Raw genomic sequence first — 16202 nt, forward strand, 5'->3', positions numbered from 1 at the left:
ACAGTGCTAAACATCAGCACTCTGAGAAGATGCAGCAGCAGATCTCAGACAATGACTCGGCCTCTGTGTGGAAAAGTTTTAGGAATATCACCAACTACAAGCCTAAAACCTCCCACTCCACTGATGACTTGCTTTTGGCCAACACCCTCAACGACTTTTACTGCCGTGTTGATGAGCAATCAAGCAGCCTTCACACCTCCATCAGCCCCAACAATAGAGACACCGTGAACACTCATTACCCCCACTTCCCCCTCTCCCTCCACAACAAAGCCATCACCATCGTCAAAGACTTCACCCACAACACCCCCCTTCTCACCCCACACCAAGGAAAATTTCACAGCACCTTCTCCGACTACAACCCTTCATATTTATGAAGCAGATGTGAGGAAGCAGTTTAAAAGCCTGAATGCTCTGTAAGCTCCTGGCCCAGACGGTGTGTCTACTGCCACTCTCTGTGCAAATGAGCTGGCCCCAGTGTTTTCTGGCATTTTCAACTCCTCACTGAAGGCATGTCATGTACCTGGCTGCTTCAAGTCATCCACCATAGCCCTGTAGCATCTGGACTTCCCTGGAACCTACGCCAAGATTCTGTTTGTGGGCTTCTGCCTTCAACACCATCCTTTCAGACCATCTACAAGGCAAGCTTTCCCAGAGGACTGTGCCTGATCCCATCTGCCGGTGGATCACTGACTTCCTGAAAGACAGGAACCAGCACGTGAGGCTGGGGAAGAATGTCTTGGACTACCGGACCATCAGCACCGGCTCCCCCTAGGGCTGTGTTCTTTCTCCTATGCTCTTCTCCTTGTACACCAACTGCTGCACCTCCACCCACCAGACTGTCAAGCTAATTAAGTTTGCAGATGACACCACCATTATCGGACTCATCTCGGAACTCAAATGGGAGCCCACCATCACCAAGATGTACTTCCTGAGGCAGCTGGAGAAATTCAACCTGCCAACACGGACGATGATGCAATTCTACACTGCAATCATCGTCCATCCTCACCTTTTCCCATGACCGTGTGGTATGCTGGAGCCACCGTCAGGGACAAACAGAGACTGCAGCGTTTTGTGCACTCTGCTGAGAAGGTGATGGTGGCTGCAGTCTCCCATCTCTGCAGTACAGGTCCTGCAGAGTACACCTCCAGGACACTGGGCATGCAGCTCGGATCACAGCTGACCCTTCTCACCCTGGACACAGTCTGTTTGACCTGCTCCCCTCAGGCAGGAGGCTCTGGTCCATTCGCACCAGAACTTCTCGCCATAAGAACAGTTTCTTCCCCTCTGCTGTTGGACTCATGAACAATAACCACATAACTGTTCCCACCACAAACACATGACCCTATACTGTGTTCTCTGCATCTGTTCCATTTTTGCACTGATCATCACCTGCACACATGTATATATTAATCTGCTTAGCACTTTTAATTCTTATTTTTATGTTTATTTAAGTGTTGTCTTACAGTATGTTTTGCACTAAGCACCGCAGCATTTTCCTAATGTTGTAAACCTGCTCAACATTTGGCAATAAAACCCTTTCTGATTCTGAACAGGAAGGACACGGCCATGAAAGATGACACAATGAAGATCAGAGGGAAAATGAGACAGTAAATACAAACACAGGATAAGGAGGGGATGGGAAACAGGTGGGAACACAGTTGAGACTAATCACCAAAGACATGCAAAGCTAAACTAGATACAGAGTATAAATAGTGACGCAAAATGGGAACAGAAACTCAAACTTGACACAGAGACAGAAAGCTAAGCAAAAATAGAAACAAGATTAAGCCAAACATGGAAACACAGAGATTAAAGGAATATTGTAAACCAAACTGAAACCAGGAACAAAAGACCAAATATGGACACTCTAGAATATGAAACCAAAATACAAGGACAATCAAACCAATTAAAATAGAAAAAAAGTCCCCAAAAACTCAAAACCACGACAAAGGTTTTTACATTATGCATAAAGATTCCTTATAAGCCATAAAATAAACATAGTTGTATATGTAGTACAGTCCTTCAGACCTTGGTTTTTCATCCTGATTTCCGGTAAGTGTTTCATCTGTATAAAGAAAGAAATAATAAACAAACAGTGCGATTCAGTGACTCAGGAATGAGTGAGTTTTCTACAAAGGATTTGCAGAGAATGGCAACAATAACAAGTTCTAATTTTATAACAAAACATTAACTGTGCATGAGAAATATTCATGAACACATATTTTAAATTTACAGTTGTTCTTAATTTGTTGTAAGCGTACCATTAACAGTTAAATGCACTGGCAGCTGGAGGTCACTTTCATTAATGCTCACACTTGTTTCGTCCATTGATCCAGACAACTGTGCTACACATTTGCTGCCTGACTTGCACCACTTTATTTTTCCAGTTTGTGTACTGTAAAACTTGATGGTGATTTTTCTCCATTAAACCCCGTAATAGTCTTCTTTTTTTTTTTTGCCTGTTCCGTTTAGTTCTTTTACCATCAGAATTATTGTCTAAAGGCAAAGAAAGATGCCCAACGGATTTACTTTACCAAATGGACCATCCCAGCCTTGCCGTATTGGTCTATTTGATTTACCTTTGTTTTTATTGTTTATTTTATTTTCACTTACTACACATGGGACAGACATGACTGGGGGAAAGAAAAGGGAGAAAGAACGAGGTAGGGAAAGAAAAACAGCGGGGAAGAGGAACAGTGATAAAGGGCAAAAAACAAAAACCAACAAAACAAACAGACAAAACATACATATATCAATCACCTGGATGACCTGTTGAGAAACAAAAAGAGAAAACAAAAAAAGAGAGCAATATAATAAACAACATCATCATGATAATCTATGTGAATATAACAGTAAATACTAAATATTGAATATTATTATGCAGCCCTATAATAATAGTAATAACCCTGTAATATTCTTGTGATCCACATAGAAACTGGATGAACCTTGATGGAAAAAAGTAGAACTTTGTTGTGTTATTATTCATATATGATTCCTTTTTAACTCCCTCAACACTTGTTAAATATTTTTACTATAACATGTATAAATGTTGTCTATGAAAGTTGATTATTTGAAATGTCAAGTCTTACCTCTTGGGGTTAGGGTTAGGGACAGACAGACGAAGCCTGTCTTCCATGTCTGGTGTTCATGTACCTGAAACTCCACAAAACACCAGTAATGACTGACCTCACGTGTCATGTTTTTAACTGTCACAGTGAAGTTTTTTTGGTTTTTAAATCTTCTGTCATATAACAAATCACTTTTGTGTTTGTCAGTGTAGTTGTCATAGACCCTGACATTTGTCCTAGATATCTACATTATAAGTCTTTATTCTGGTTTATTTGTGGTGTTGTTCAACCATGATTCTTTATATTATATTTTATATTTTATTTATATTATATAAATTTTTTGATTTCCTATAGGTTCGGTTGTCATTCTGGTACTTTGTATTTTGTACTTTAGAGATCTTGTTGCTGTTACTGTTTATACAGTTTGTTATATGTATTGGGTTCATTGTATTTTTGTTTATTATTCTAACCTCTCTACCTCCATATCTGAATTCAGACAAAACCTCTTTTTTCTAATGTAGTCTCTTTACATTAGTAAAACATTTACGAGACACTTCATTAGAAGAACAGTTCCCTGTCCACAGAGTAATGGACAGGGAACTGGAATAATGCAAAGAAATAATGCAGAAAAATACAAAAGATATCCGAGCTGGGTTGCCCCTTTTTAAAATATGCTGTCTCCCATATAGTATGAGTAGTATCTACAATTTAAAAAAGGCAGTAATTAGTATAGTAATCGAATGTATTCTAATCTCTCTCTCTCTCTAAGAGTGGGTCCATATTACAGTATGTTCATGTGGCAAGTGAAAGGTTGCTGATTCAGTTCCATCTAAAAACACAAATCTTCATTGAGATTATGTCAGAAAAGAAATCCAACATGAATTTCTGTTAAATCAAACATGTGGTGCCAACTGCTGTGGTGACCTTTTGTGACAATAAAGTATCTTCTCTGTCTTCAGGTACTAAAATTTACTGATATTTGGAATTAATGTAGAATTTATAATCACTTGCAGTAGTTAGTGATGGTTTTAGTAGCATATGTGACATTAGTTGGTAACATGTACCATGCTCCTAATGAAATACCAATATCCTAATGTTGTAAACCTGCTCAACATTTGGCAATAAAACCCATTCTGATTCTGATTCTCATGGAGAAATGTTAAATAAATGAACATTCCTTCATGTAGATATCATATTTGGGTCTCCCCTTGTGAGCAGCCATTCTTCCACTTCAGCCCACCCCCCTCAGTAACTCAATCATACAGCAGATCCACTCAATCATAATTAGTAATGTCACTCAGTTCTCTCAAATTAAATGTCTAACTACATATCAAACCCACCACAAGATGGAGCCTTATTGCATCCTTCTTTCACACCAGCAGTAGGACTAGTAGCAGCCTATTACCAGTAACAGCCAATCGTTTCATTAAAGGGAGAGGGTGCATTCTTTCTAGAGATGGACAACTCTCTATAAATCCTACCGTTAGTCTTGCACCAAAACAGGTAAATCCATAATCACAATCTAATCATAGAAAAAAACAAAAAAGAGAAAACAACAAAAACATGAATTTAAGAAAACAACTTAGAGCAAAAATAAAATAAGATCAAATAAAAATCTGGTTTCCGTAAATGTCTCAGCTCTACAACATTCTTACTCTGAACAAATGTAAAAAAAAAAAAAAAAAGTAAAAAAAAAATCATCAACAATAATAGTCTATGTAAAATATACTGAAATATACTTATGATACACCTGGTGCCACATATATAACAATACTTCATGTCATCTGACCTTCCATTGATCTCAACTACATACACGTAATAAATGCACTACATTTCTGATTAGACAGCAGCAAATTACCAACAATATCCATCATACAAGAACTTTATACAAGTACAAGTATATACAGTGGGGCAAAAAAGTATTTAGTCAGCCACCGATTGTGCAAGTTCCCCCACCTAAAATGATGACAGAGGTCAGTAATTTGCACCAGAGGTACACTTCAACTGTGAGAGACAGAATGTGAAAAAAAAATCCATGAATTCACATGGTAGGATTTGTAAAGAATTTATTCGTAAATCAGGGTGGAAAATAAGTATTTGGTCAATAACAAAAATACAACTCAATACTTTGTAACATAACCTTTGTTGGCAATAACAGAGGTCAAACGTTTACTATAGGTCTTTACCAGGTTTGCACACACAGTAGCTGGTATTTTGGCCCATTCCTCCATGCAGATCTTCTCGAGAGCAGTGATGTTTTGGGGCTGTCGCCGAGCAACACGGACTTTCAACTCCCGCCACAGATTTTCTATGGGGTTGAGGTCTGGAGACTGGCTAGGCCACTCCAGGACTTTCAAATGCTTCTTACAGAGCCACTCCTTTGTTGCCCGGGCGGTGTGTTTTGGATCATTGTCATGTTGGAAGACCCGGCCTCGTTTCATCTTCAAAGTTCTCACTGATGGAAGGAGGTTTTGGCTCAAAATCTCACGATACATGGCCCCATTCATTCTGTCCTTAACACGGATCAGTCGTCCTGTCCCCTTGGCAGAAAAACAGCCCCATAGCATGATGTTTCCACCCCCATGCTTCACAGTAGGTATGGTGTTCTTGGGATGCAACTCAGTATTCTTCTTCCTCCAAACACGACGAGTTGAGTTTATACCAAAAAGTTCTACTTTGGTTTCATCTGACCACATGACATTCTCCCAATCCTCTGCTGTATCATCCATGTGCTCTCTGGCAAACTTCAGACGGGCCTGGACATGCACTGGCTTCAGCAGCGGAACACGTCTGGCACTGCGGGATTTGATTCCCTGCCGTTGTAGTGTGTTACTGATGGTGACCTTTGTTACTTTGGTCCCAGCTCTCTGCAGGTCATTCACCAGGTCCCCCCTTGTGGTTCTGGGATCTTTGCTCACCGTTCTCATGATCATTTTGACCCCACGGGATGAGATCTTGCGTGGAGCCCCAGATCGTGGGAGATTATCAGTGGTCTTGTATGTCTTCCATTTTCTGATGATTGCTCCCACAGTTGATTTTTTCACACCAAGCTGCTTGCCTATTGTAGATTCACTCTTCCCAGTCTGGTGCAGGTCTACAATACTTTTCCTGGTGTCCTTCGAAAGCTCTTTGGTCTTGGCCATGGCGGAGTTTGGAGTCTGACTGTTTGAGGCTGTGGACAGGTGTCTTTTATACAGATGATGAGTTCAAACAGGTGCCATTCATACAGGTAACGAGTGGGGGACAGAAAAGCGTCTTACAGAAGACGTTACAGGTCTGTGAGAGCCAGAGATTTTCCATGTTTGAGGTGACCAAATACTTATTTTCCACCCTAATTTATGAATAAATTCTTTACAAATCCTACCATGTGAATTCATGGATTTTTTTTTCACATTCTGTCTCTCACAGTTGAAGTGTACCTCTGGTGCAAATTACTGACCTCTGTCATCATTTTAAGTGGGGGAACTTGCACAATCGGTGGTTGACTAAATACTTTTTTGCCCCACTGTATATTTGGAGTCATAGAAACATTGGATGAAGACACATTTTCCATCTGTTATTGAAACTTTACTGAATGTAGTTATGCGGTGAACTCTTGGAACAAGAACAAATATAATAATACAAGTATTTTCATGGTTATGTTTACTTAAAAATTCTTCCTTCACATTACTGGATTTTATTGTTATCTTCATTATCATCTGTTGGTGTTAGCTTGTGGAACATTAGGTATTTAAACAGCTCATTTGACTGACCTTGAATACACTGAAGAGAAAAAAACAATAAGATGAGCAGCTATACATGTGAGTAAATAGACTTACACCACATAAACCAGCATCGAGTCTGGATCTATTTTTAATTCATGCAATAGAAAATGCAACACTTCATATGTGCCTTGCTACTAGTTCTTCATAGGTATGGTCTTATTATTAGTTACTTCAATGACATAATTAGCTGTAATTTACTGGGTGCAAAGTCAATGTGGACTGAATTACTTAAAACATAACAGCAAGAAGTTACTATTTGGATTAAATTAAGAAAATATACAATATGGACAAAAGTACAAGGCCAGATAAATATTAAGCCTATAGGAACTGCTCAGATATATATGAAGAAAAATTACCCTCTTGCCCCTGTGGGCGGTCTATCTTTCAAGCTCGGGTCCTCTACCAGAGGAATGGGAGCGTAGGGTCCTGCGCAATATCTTAGCTGTTCCTAGGACTGCGCTCTTCCAGACAGAGATCTCTGATGTTGTTCCTGGGATCTGCTAGAGCCACTTTCCTGGGAGTCACTGCACCTGGTGATCCGATTACCACTGTTACCTTCACCCTCCACATCTTTTTGAGCTCTTCTCTGAGCCCTTGGTACTTCTCATGCTTCCTGTGTTCATTCTTCCTGGTGTTGCTGTCATTCAGTATTGCTACTGAATGACCCATTTTGACCTCGGGACTTCTATGTTATACTCGGCACAGATGGTAAATCGCCTGTATTTGTATAGCCCTTTGCTTAGTCCCTGAGGACCCCAAAGCGCGTTTAGTCATCCACCCATTCACACACACATTCACACACTGGTGATGGCAAGCTACATTGTAGCCAGCCGCCCTGGGGCGCACTGACAGAGGCGAGGCTGCCGGACACTGGCACCACCAGGCCCTCTGACCACCACCAGTAGGCAACGGGTGAAGTATCTTGCCCAAGGGCACAACGACCGAGACTGTCGAGACTGAGATGTTGCTATGCTGGCCACTTAGTTATGGCGTTCCATGTATGCCCTGTCTGCTAGCATCTTGCACCCTGCTGTTATGTGCTGAATTGTCTGAGGGCCATCTTTACACAGCTCGCATCTGGGGTCTTGCCTGTTGTGAAAGACCTCACCCTTTATGAATCTCTTGCTCAGAGCTTGCTCCTATTCTGCCATGATTAGTGCCTCTGTGCTGTCTTTCAGTGCAGCTTTGGCTAGCCACTGGTAGGACTTCTGGTTGTCACCCACTTTCTTGATCTGCCAGTGGTACGTACCGTGCAGGGGCCTGTCCTTCCATGAAGCTGCCTCCTCTTTCTTGGGTTTCTGCTGCCTGAGGTATTCACTGAGCATGCAGTCAGTTGGAGCCATTTTCCTTATGTATTCATGGATGTTTGTTGTCTTATGCTGGACTGTGGTACTGACACTCACCATTCCCTGGCCTCCTTCCTTCCACTTAGCATACAGCCTCAGGGTGCTGGAATTGGGGTGACCAATGCATGGTCAGGAGCTTCCTGGTCTTAATGTCAGTGGCTTCCATCTCCTCTATTGGCCAGCTTATTATCCCAGCAGGGTACCTGATCAGGGGCAGAGCGTAGGTGTTAATAGCCTGTTCGGCTGACTCTTCGGGACTTGCCTGACCCTCTGCAGTTACTTGGTGGTTGCAGCTTTCCTAGCTGCCTCTTCATGGTTCCAATACAAACCACAAACAATATATTCATAAACATAATGATACATAATATATCTAACAGACAAATAGAAATGTTGATGCTGATGATTACAATCCCTTTTTATTACAAAACTAAGAATCACATCAATGATCTTGAAAAAGAACAAGCAAACTGGCCAATGCTTCTTTGAATAAATCTGCAGCTATGCAGAATAAAATTTGTTACAAAGCAGTTAAAAGGAGAAGAAAAAAGCTACTACATCACAACCTGACACATTGCAGCATTTATCTGACAATACTTCAGTAATATAGGTACAGATAAAAAAGTAAAAACTGCAAAAAGATTTTAATGTTTGAACATTTCAACGCTTGTTAGCTAATATGCTCTAATGCTCCGAAACTTCTGTATCTTTTCCTTCATCCTGTTTGAGAACAGAAACAAATGGGACAATTAGGGAAAAAGCTAAGAAAAATGTGACGAAATTAAAAAAAGAAATCATGAAACACTAGGACAACAAGCAAAATAATTGAAAAAAATTAAGAGATAAAGGGAAGTGACATCTAGTGTGTGGTTGGCTTCAGGTCTTTTAATATTTACCCATTTAATGCGCTGTTTCTTAACAACAGAACTATACGTGAGTTCCACGTCACATTCAGCAAATAAACTCTACGGGGAAACAGAAATAGAAAGTGAGCACTTTACACTTCTGTTGAGCTTTAAGAAAAAAAGTATTCCTATATATAAACCTGCAACCGTAGTGTGTTACAATATTTAAGCACTCTAGTACTACTGCAAGGTGTCAGGGTGGTTGAAAAATATCAATATTTAAATTCATTATAAGAGTTAAAGGTTTGAATTATCAGAAGGAAAATATAGCTTCATGAATTATGTCTTCTTCTGGTAGCTGTTGCTGTGTTTTACAAGTTATAAAATACACACAAGAACAGTTTAGTATATGAGGTAACATATTAGTAATCAATCTCTAATAGACTAAACCTATCTCCAAAAGTTGCTTCTATTCATCTGCACCTAGCGTTTTCAGTGGGAGAAACATTTCGTCACTCATCTTTGACTTCTTCAGTCTAAGCTGACTGCAATGTCGAAACAACAATATTGCAGAAGTGGAAGCAGAGCAACTACAGACGAAAGTTTCGGCCTCTCTCAGGAATGCAAAGCCCCCAGCAGACAACATCACCATGGAGGAGAGGAAGGCACTCACATTACTTAGTAATGACAACAACATTATCATCCTTCCGGCAGACAAGGGTAGGTGCACAGTTTTGCGAAACCAGAAAGACTATCATGAGAAAATTGTGTCATTGCTCAGTGACGAAAATACTTATGAGCCCCTGAAACGAGACCCAGGAAGTGGTTACAGGAAGAGGTTGATAGACTGTCTGAAGCAGTTAGAACAAGACAAGGCTATCGACATGACCTCATACCACAGGCTGTACCCAGGGGAGTCTACACCAAGTCTGTATGGTTTACCAAAGATACATAAACAGGGTGCACCTTTAAGACCAATTGTCTGTATGATCAACTCGGTCACCTATAACATCTCTAAGTTTCTGGCTTCGAATCTCACCCCGCTGGTAGGCAGCTCTGAACACCACATCCAGAACACCTTGGCTTTTGTTGAGAAGGTGAGAGATGTCACTATGATGGCAGATGAAACCATGGTCTCGTACGATGTTACATCTCTTTTCACTTGCATCCCAGTCAGCGTTGGAGGTAGTTCGTTAGAGATTACAGGATGACCCCAACCTCAGCATCGACCGAGTGTGTTTGCTTTTGGAACTGTGTCTTCATTCCACCTACTTCACATACAAGGGTCAGTTCTGCAGTCCGAAACATGGGTGTGCCATGGGCTCCCCAGTTTCACCCATCGTGGCCAATTTGTACATGGACGAAGTGGAAAAGAGGGCTTTGTTATCCTACACCACCAAGTCATTGGTTCAGGTATGTGGATGACACCTGGGTGAAAATTAAATCTCAGTACGTACCACATTTCACGGATCACATTAACTCGGTGGACTGACACATGAAATTCACCAGAGAGGATATGAAAAGTGGCAGGTTAGCCTTCTTAGACTGTAAGATTTCCATCAGTAATGGGAGACATTTACGTGAAAAGGGAAAGACCATTTCTTCGAGGAGGGGGCCTAAGAGTACATCTTTCGCCATCTTACAATGCTGTGATTGCAGCCATTCCCCAACTCTATGTGAATGGTGCTCATGGCCATTGATCAGCAGTCTTTGATCGGTGGTTGTTGATCAATGGTCATGAGTATTTGTGGTCAAGGAACTGAACTTCCAGCCCATTGTTCCTTCTAGTTTCGGTCATTATGCAAATGTACTGTTTATAAGGTTGGGGAAACCTGCAGTCAGCTGAGACTGAAGAGGTCACTTGGATGAGTGACAAAACGTTTTTCCCACTGAAAACGCTACATCCACATGAACAGAATCGACTTTTGGAGATTTACTTACCTGGATGATTGAGCATGCATCAAGAAGTCTACACCTACTGTATATTCTCAGATGGCCAATATGTTCACTGAAAATTGTAAACATTTCTTGATAGCACTGCAGTTGGTTACCTTGGTTGAACTTTTTTCCTTAGGTTTAATTTCAGAGTATATCACTTCTTTGTCCACCTGTGTGAAATGAGTGCCCTGTAGCAAGCGCAGGGTGCCAAAATTAATAAAATACCAATATTTAAGTGAACAAGAAGGGACAGAGGTTTGAATCCCCGGAAGCAAAATACAGCTTTGTGACTCATGCTCTCATTTCATCTGACAGGTGTTGTTTTATTTTGTGAGTTGTAACCCCCCCCCCCCCCCCCCCCCCACACACACACACACAAGAACAGTTTACCCTATGAGGATTTTCATTATCAAATAGTCTAGATCTGTAGCAAACACTCAGATGAAATCTTTGCTGAAAATTTGAAACTTGATTTCTTGATAGCACTTACCCTGGGTGAACTATTTTCTTTGAGTCCAATTTCAGAGTATCTTACATCCTCTCCAGTCTTCATTGAAGAACATAACACAATTAAAACATCTGCGATAAATATGTTTTTAGTATCATGTACCGTGCACACAGAGAAATAAATCAGCATAACTTACCATTGCTTTCGCTGATAATTCTACTTTGCGCTTCTCTAGCAAAACAAAATTGCCGTTACTGACTCACTGTAACAATGCTCAATAACCTAACTATTAATTCAGTTCTTAATATTTATTAGAAAATTTAGTGTGGATTGAAATCAAGCTCCATTAAGACTTACTGTGACTCAGTATAAACCAGATCAACACCATAATTAAAATCAAGACCAACACACTCAGAGGGATGATGAGGATCTTTGTGTCATATGAAGCTCTGCAACATACAGGTTGAGAACATAATTTAGTTTACTTTAACAAGTAATAATAGTGTCCGTAAAAATTTGTATGCATAATCCCTTAAAATATTTTACGTCTAAATACTGCAAATAAATATAAAAAATATCTGACCTGTGTTCTTTATTTTCTTGTACTGTAGAATTGTTCCATTTTGATAATTGTTTCACTTATGGCAACAGTATGAGTAGTAGATATAGAAGTAGAACATAGTAGAACATTATAACAAGAGTACTGTAACAGTTATAAACCCAAAATACAAATATTTATAAAAGTATTGAATTCATTTACATGTAAAATCTTTGATAACTTGCAATACTCACTCTTAATCGGTTTCTCAGTAACATTTAAATATACTGGTATCTGAATGTCCCCTTCAGCACACCAATACCAGCCACTGTCCTCTGACCTTAGTCCAGTCATGGTCACTGTGGAAACATCTGGGTCTCTCATATGAGTGGTCACTGTTGTTCCATCTATGGATCCAGATGATCCTGTCACACAGTTCCTGCCCAGCCTGCACCACTTCATTTCTCCAGAGTTACTCGGGTGACATCTAATAGTTATGTTTTCTCCAATATATCCTGTAATCTTCTGATGATCCACGTAGAGACTGGGGGTACCTTCAAGTAAAATTCAGTTTAAAGAAAGTAAAAAACCCAAAATGCCAATATCTTTTTCAGTGCTGAATAAAAAAAATATAGGTGATTAAGATTTCATGTTGATTCTCATTAGCTTTGAATGACAAGTGCATACTCAGTCTTAAAAAATGGTTTTTTTTTTTCTTGTTTTTTTTTCCAAAAAACGACATTGTAAAGAATTTGAAATGTTAATAGAGATGTGCACTTACCACTGGTAACTGATAGTTGAAAATACTGTCCGCAGTCCGGTCCATTATCAATCTCCACCACACACCAGTAATCAGTATTTTGATTTGTCAGATTTTTTATAGTCACAGTAAAAATTTGTTCTTTTTTGTCATCAGAGATTGAATATTTTCCTGAAGGGTCTGGTTTGTTTGTTTTTACTGCATAGCTGCAGGAGCTCCATATATGTCCTTCACACAAGTACTTCACATGGTCTATATATTGTGACTCATAGAGACATGGGATGGAGATAGATTTTCCAGCTTCCACTGATACTTTACTGACTGTAGTTATGCTGTGAACTCCTGCAACAGGAACAAAGTATTTTATTGGTTACGTTTAATTAAAACATTCTTCCTTCATTTGTCTCTTGTATATGTAGACTCTTAGAGTGTTGTTAAGTACAAAACAGAATAAACTAAAAATTATTAAAAGCCATTATTTTTATCATCTACTGACACTAACCTGAAAAAAAACATGAAGTATTTTAATGATTCCTGCGACTGACCTTTAAGCACACTGAAAAGAAGAAGAAAAATGATGAGATGAGCAGCCATGCCTGTGAGTGAGTAGAATGAAAACACCTGAACCACAGTCAAGTCTGGTTCTATTTTTGAATTTAAGCAACATGCAAATGCAACACTTAAAACCTGCCTTCCTGATAGTTCGTCATACAATAAGGTGTTTTTTTCTGCTGTCTTTTGCTGTAAACTAAGTATGAAAATTACCATCCACAACATTGCTACAAGTAAACAATAATATGCATTCTCATAATATATAATAGCACTGACAGTGCAGGAAGCAAAAACAGTAAAAAAAACAAACTCTATTAAACAGGATGAGTTCTCACAAATCCTGAAAATAGGGTTCAGGATTATCCTTTGGTGTTGATGCTTTTGATAATTCTTTATTTCTTTTAAACCAGAAATCACGTGATCTTAAAGAAAGGAAATGGTAACAAAGAAATTGTGCAATAAACTTTCCTGCTTTGCAAGAATAAAGCTTTGTTGTTGTAAAAGAGATGAAAAGAGTCACTAGGACAGGAAACAAAATATTGCAGCAGTAAGTCCAATAACTTAGGGACAGATAAAAAGGCAAAAAAGCTTAGTATTGAAATATTTCATTGATGATTAAATGCACTAAGATGACCTTTTTTTCACCCTGATGGAGAACAGAAATAAATATGACAATTAGGAAGGAAAAGCAACAAAAAAGGTAATAAATTTGAATGGAAAGCTTAATATTTGCCCTTTTCATATCTTTTATGATTGAAGCATAACTGTACATGCTGTCCACATCATTTTGATTAAACCACCTTCATGTTTTTAACTCTAATATCTGTACTTCTACTTAAGCACAGAATGTCTGTACTTTTTCCACCTCTGCTCAGAGCTAAGTTGCTAAATGTGATGATGAGGATGTGGTATAGCTCTGTGGTTATTGTAGTTCAGCAAACCACACAGAGGGTACATGCTTCATCAACACTGTTTCTCACACACTGAAGTGTTTGTTCTTTGTACACATTTTCACCGCATGTGCTGGATGGCAATGTTGGTTTTTCCACTGGTCAGATTACTACTTTATATTGAAATATTCTAAAGAGTAGCAGCACATTTAACTCCAAATCTTGAATCAGTCTCAGGTGGACCCCTTGTGAAAAATCAATATAAAAATATTAGTAACCAGTTATCTGTGAGTCCTGGTATTCTGTCTGTTTCAGCCTAGAAAAGAAAAATACAAAGTAAACATCATGTAAAAAAAGTATTAAAGAAAGATGTTTGTGGGCCAGAAGGGGTGGGAGCACTGGGAAAGTATGTGTATCTCTCATGAGAGATAGAGACACTCAAATGAGTCAGGATGAAGTCATTAGGAGCCCACATGGCAATCCAGGAAGGTATTTAGAGCCAGATCTGCAGAGTTTTTATTCTGTGTTCGTATTGTTTATACTGTGATTTCTTTTTAGTTACTTGAAGGAAGTTCTTGTTTTTTTGTTTTTCTCTGTTTTTACAAATTATGAAATTTTGAAAAATGAATTCTGGGTCTGTAAATCTTTGAATATTAGCATATCTTTAGATTAAACCTAAAAGTTCTTGTTGGACAAGGTGGTGTTGACATTTTGTTGGGCCAATCATTCAATGCAATCTTCAAAGTTTACAAAAATATAATTAACAGCAGTTCATCAAAATAAGTAGCTTTTAATTGAAATGTTAATACAAATTTAATTAAATACTGAAAGGGCATGCTTTCTCCAGGTGCAAGGCAGCCTTAAAAGATGCAAATGAGGGAAAATCCTTTACAGCTTTAACAGAAGTAAACTTTTTTTTTATTAGTTTTTTTAAGCCAAAAACACAGCAAAACAGTCATTAACGGCCTCTCAGTGTGTTAAAAATGTCCAGGAATATAACATAACCAAGAAAGAGAACGTAACTTTCATGACATCGATTTTAAATAAAGATTTTGTGTATTTAGTTGTTTGGTATTTTTTTGACATTTTAACACAGTGTTACCTGTTTAAGGTAAATAATTATTGTAAATTTATTACAATAATTTCGAGGCCATTTTCATGGACATTTTGATCTGTCACAGTAAAAAAAAAACCACAGGGCTGCACTCTGTTTATTGCACCGAATTATTTCCTTGTGAGCATGGTACTAAAAGAATAATAAATTACAATGTGAAATATTATACTCAATAAGTAAATATGTCTGGGATTAAATGCTGAGTGCTGCGAAGCCCTCTGAAACTGACACTTAGGGGTAATTCAGAGAGTTAACATGCGAGACAAAGCATTCTGTGTTGCAAGTGAGATCAGGCTGACACTGTTTAATCTTTCTGTAAATTATATTTTCTCAGTCAGGAAGAGGTGATAACATCACATAAATAAAATAATCTCATTATCCCCAATAAGCTGTAAGCATCAGCATCAAAGGATTATCCTAACCTCTATTTTCAGATTTTGTGACAACTCATAGGGCATTTTAAACATTTTTGTTTTTATATTACTCCCAATTCCTGCACTTTCAGTGTTATTCTGTGTTATTATATTATGAGAATGCATATTCTTATTAGTAAATGAGTTCATAAAGATTTTGAATATTGTGGATGATAATTTTTATATCTTGTCTACAGCAGAAAAAAAAATACAGCTTATAGTAGAGGAACTAGGAGGAAGGCAGTTTGAAGTGTTGCATTTGCACGTTGCATGAATTCAAAAATAGATCCAGACTTGACTGTGGTTCATGTGTTTTAATTCTTCTCACTCACAGGCATGGCTGCTCATCTCATCGTTCTTCTCCTCTTCAGTGTGCTCAAAGGTTGGTCACAGCAATCATTTAAATACCTCATGTTTCAATGACTAATCTCAGCAGATTATTACATTAAAGACATTTTGTATTATTCACTTTTGTACTTAACAATACTCTTAAGTGTCCACATGTACAAGAGACAAGTGAAAGAAGAAT

At 38.7% G+C, this 16202-nt stretch overlaps 1 protein-coding gene across 1 annotated transcript; it reads right to left on the reverse strand.

Moving 5' to 3' along the window:
* Positions 1-8596: 8596 nt before the first annotated feature.
* LOC120714760 lies at positions 8597-13646 on the reverse strand. Its single transcript, XM_040001128.1, has 10 exons — positions 13250-13646; positions 12726-13046; positions 12199-12498; positions 11990-12011; positions 11764-11855; positions 11603-11637; positions 11449-11505; positions 11072-11128; positions 9072-9140; positions 8597-8895 (listed from the first exon to the last, which is right to left on the reverse strand). Exons 1-10 carry the CDS (start codon positions 13479-13481, stop codon positions 8860-8862), a joined length of 1221 nt encoding a protein of 406 aa, XP_039857062.1. The 5' UTR covers positions 13482-13646; the 3' UTR covers positions 8597-8859.
* Positions 13647-16202: the final 2556 nt, after the last annotated feature.

The sequence above is a fragment of the Simochromis diagramma genome, unplaced genomic scaffold (genome assembly GCF_900408965.1).
Source record: "Simochromis diagramma unplaced genomic scaffold, fSimDia1.1 OVJJ01000421.1, whole genome shotgun sequence".
Classification (NCBI taxonomy): domain Eukaryota; kingdom Metazoa; phylum Chordata; class Actinopteri; order Cichliformes; family Cichlidae; genus Simochromis; species Simochromis diagramma.

Bases quoted from the DNA above. Each gene is read 5' to 3' on its own strand.
- LOC120714760 (XM_040001128.1), bottom strand. From the start codon at position 13,481: ATGTTGTGGATGGTAATTTTCATACTTAGTTTACAGCAAAAGACAGCA. The intron at 12,499-12,725 runs GTAAGTGCACAT...TTTTACTTGAAG, and splicing joins TCAACTATCAGTTACCAGTG to GTACCCCCAGTCTCTACGTG. The intron at 11,856-11,989 runs GTCAGATATTTT...TGTATGTTGCAG, and splicing joins CAAGAAAATAAAGAACACAG to AGCTTCATATGACACAAAGA.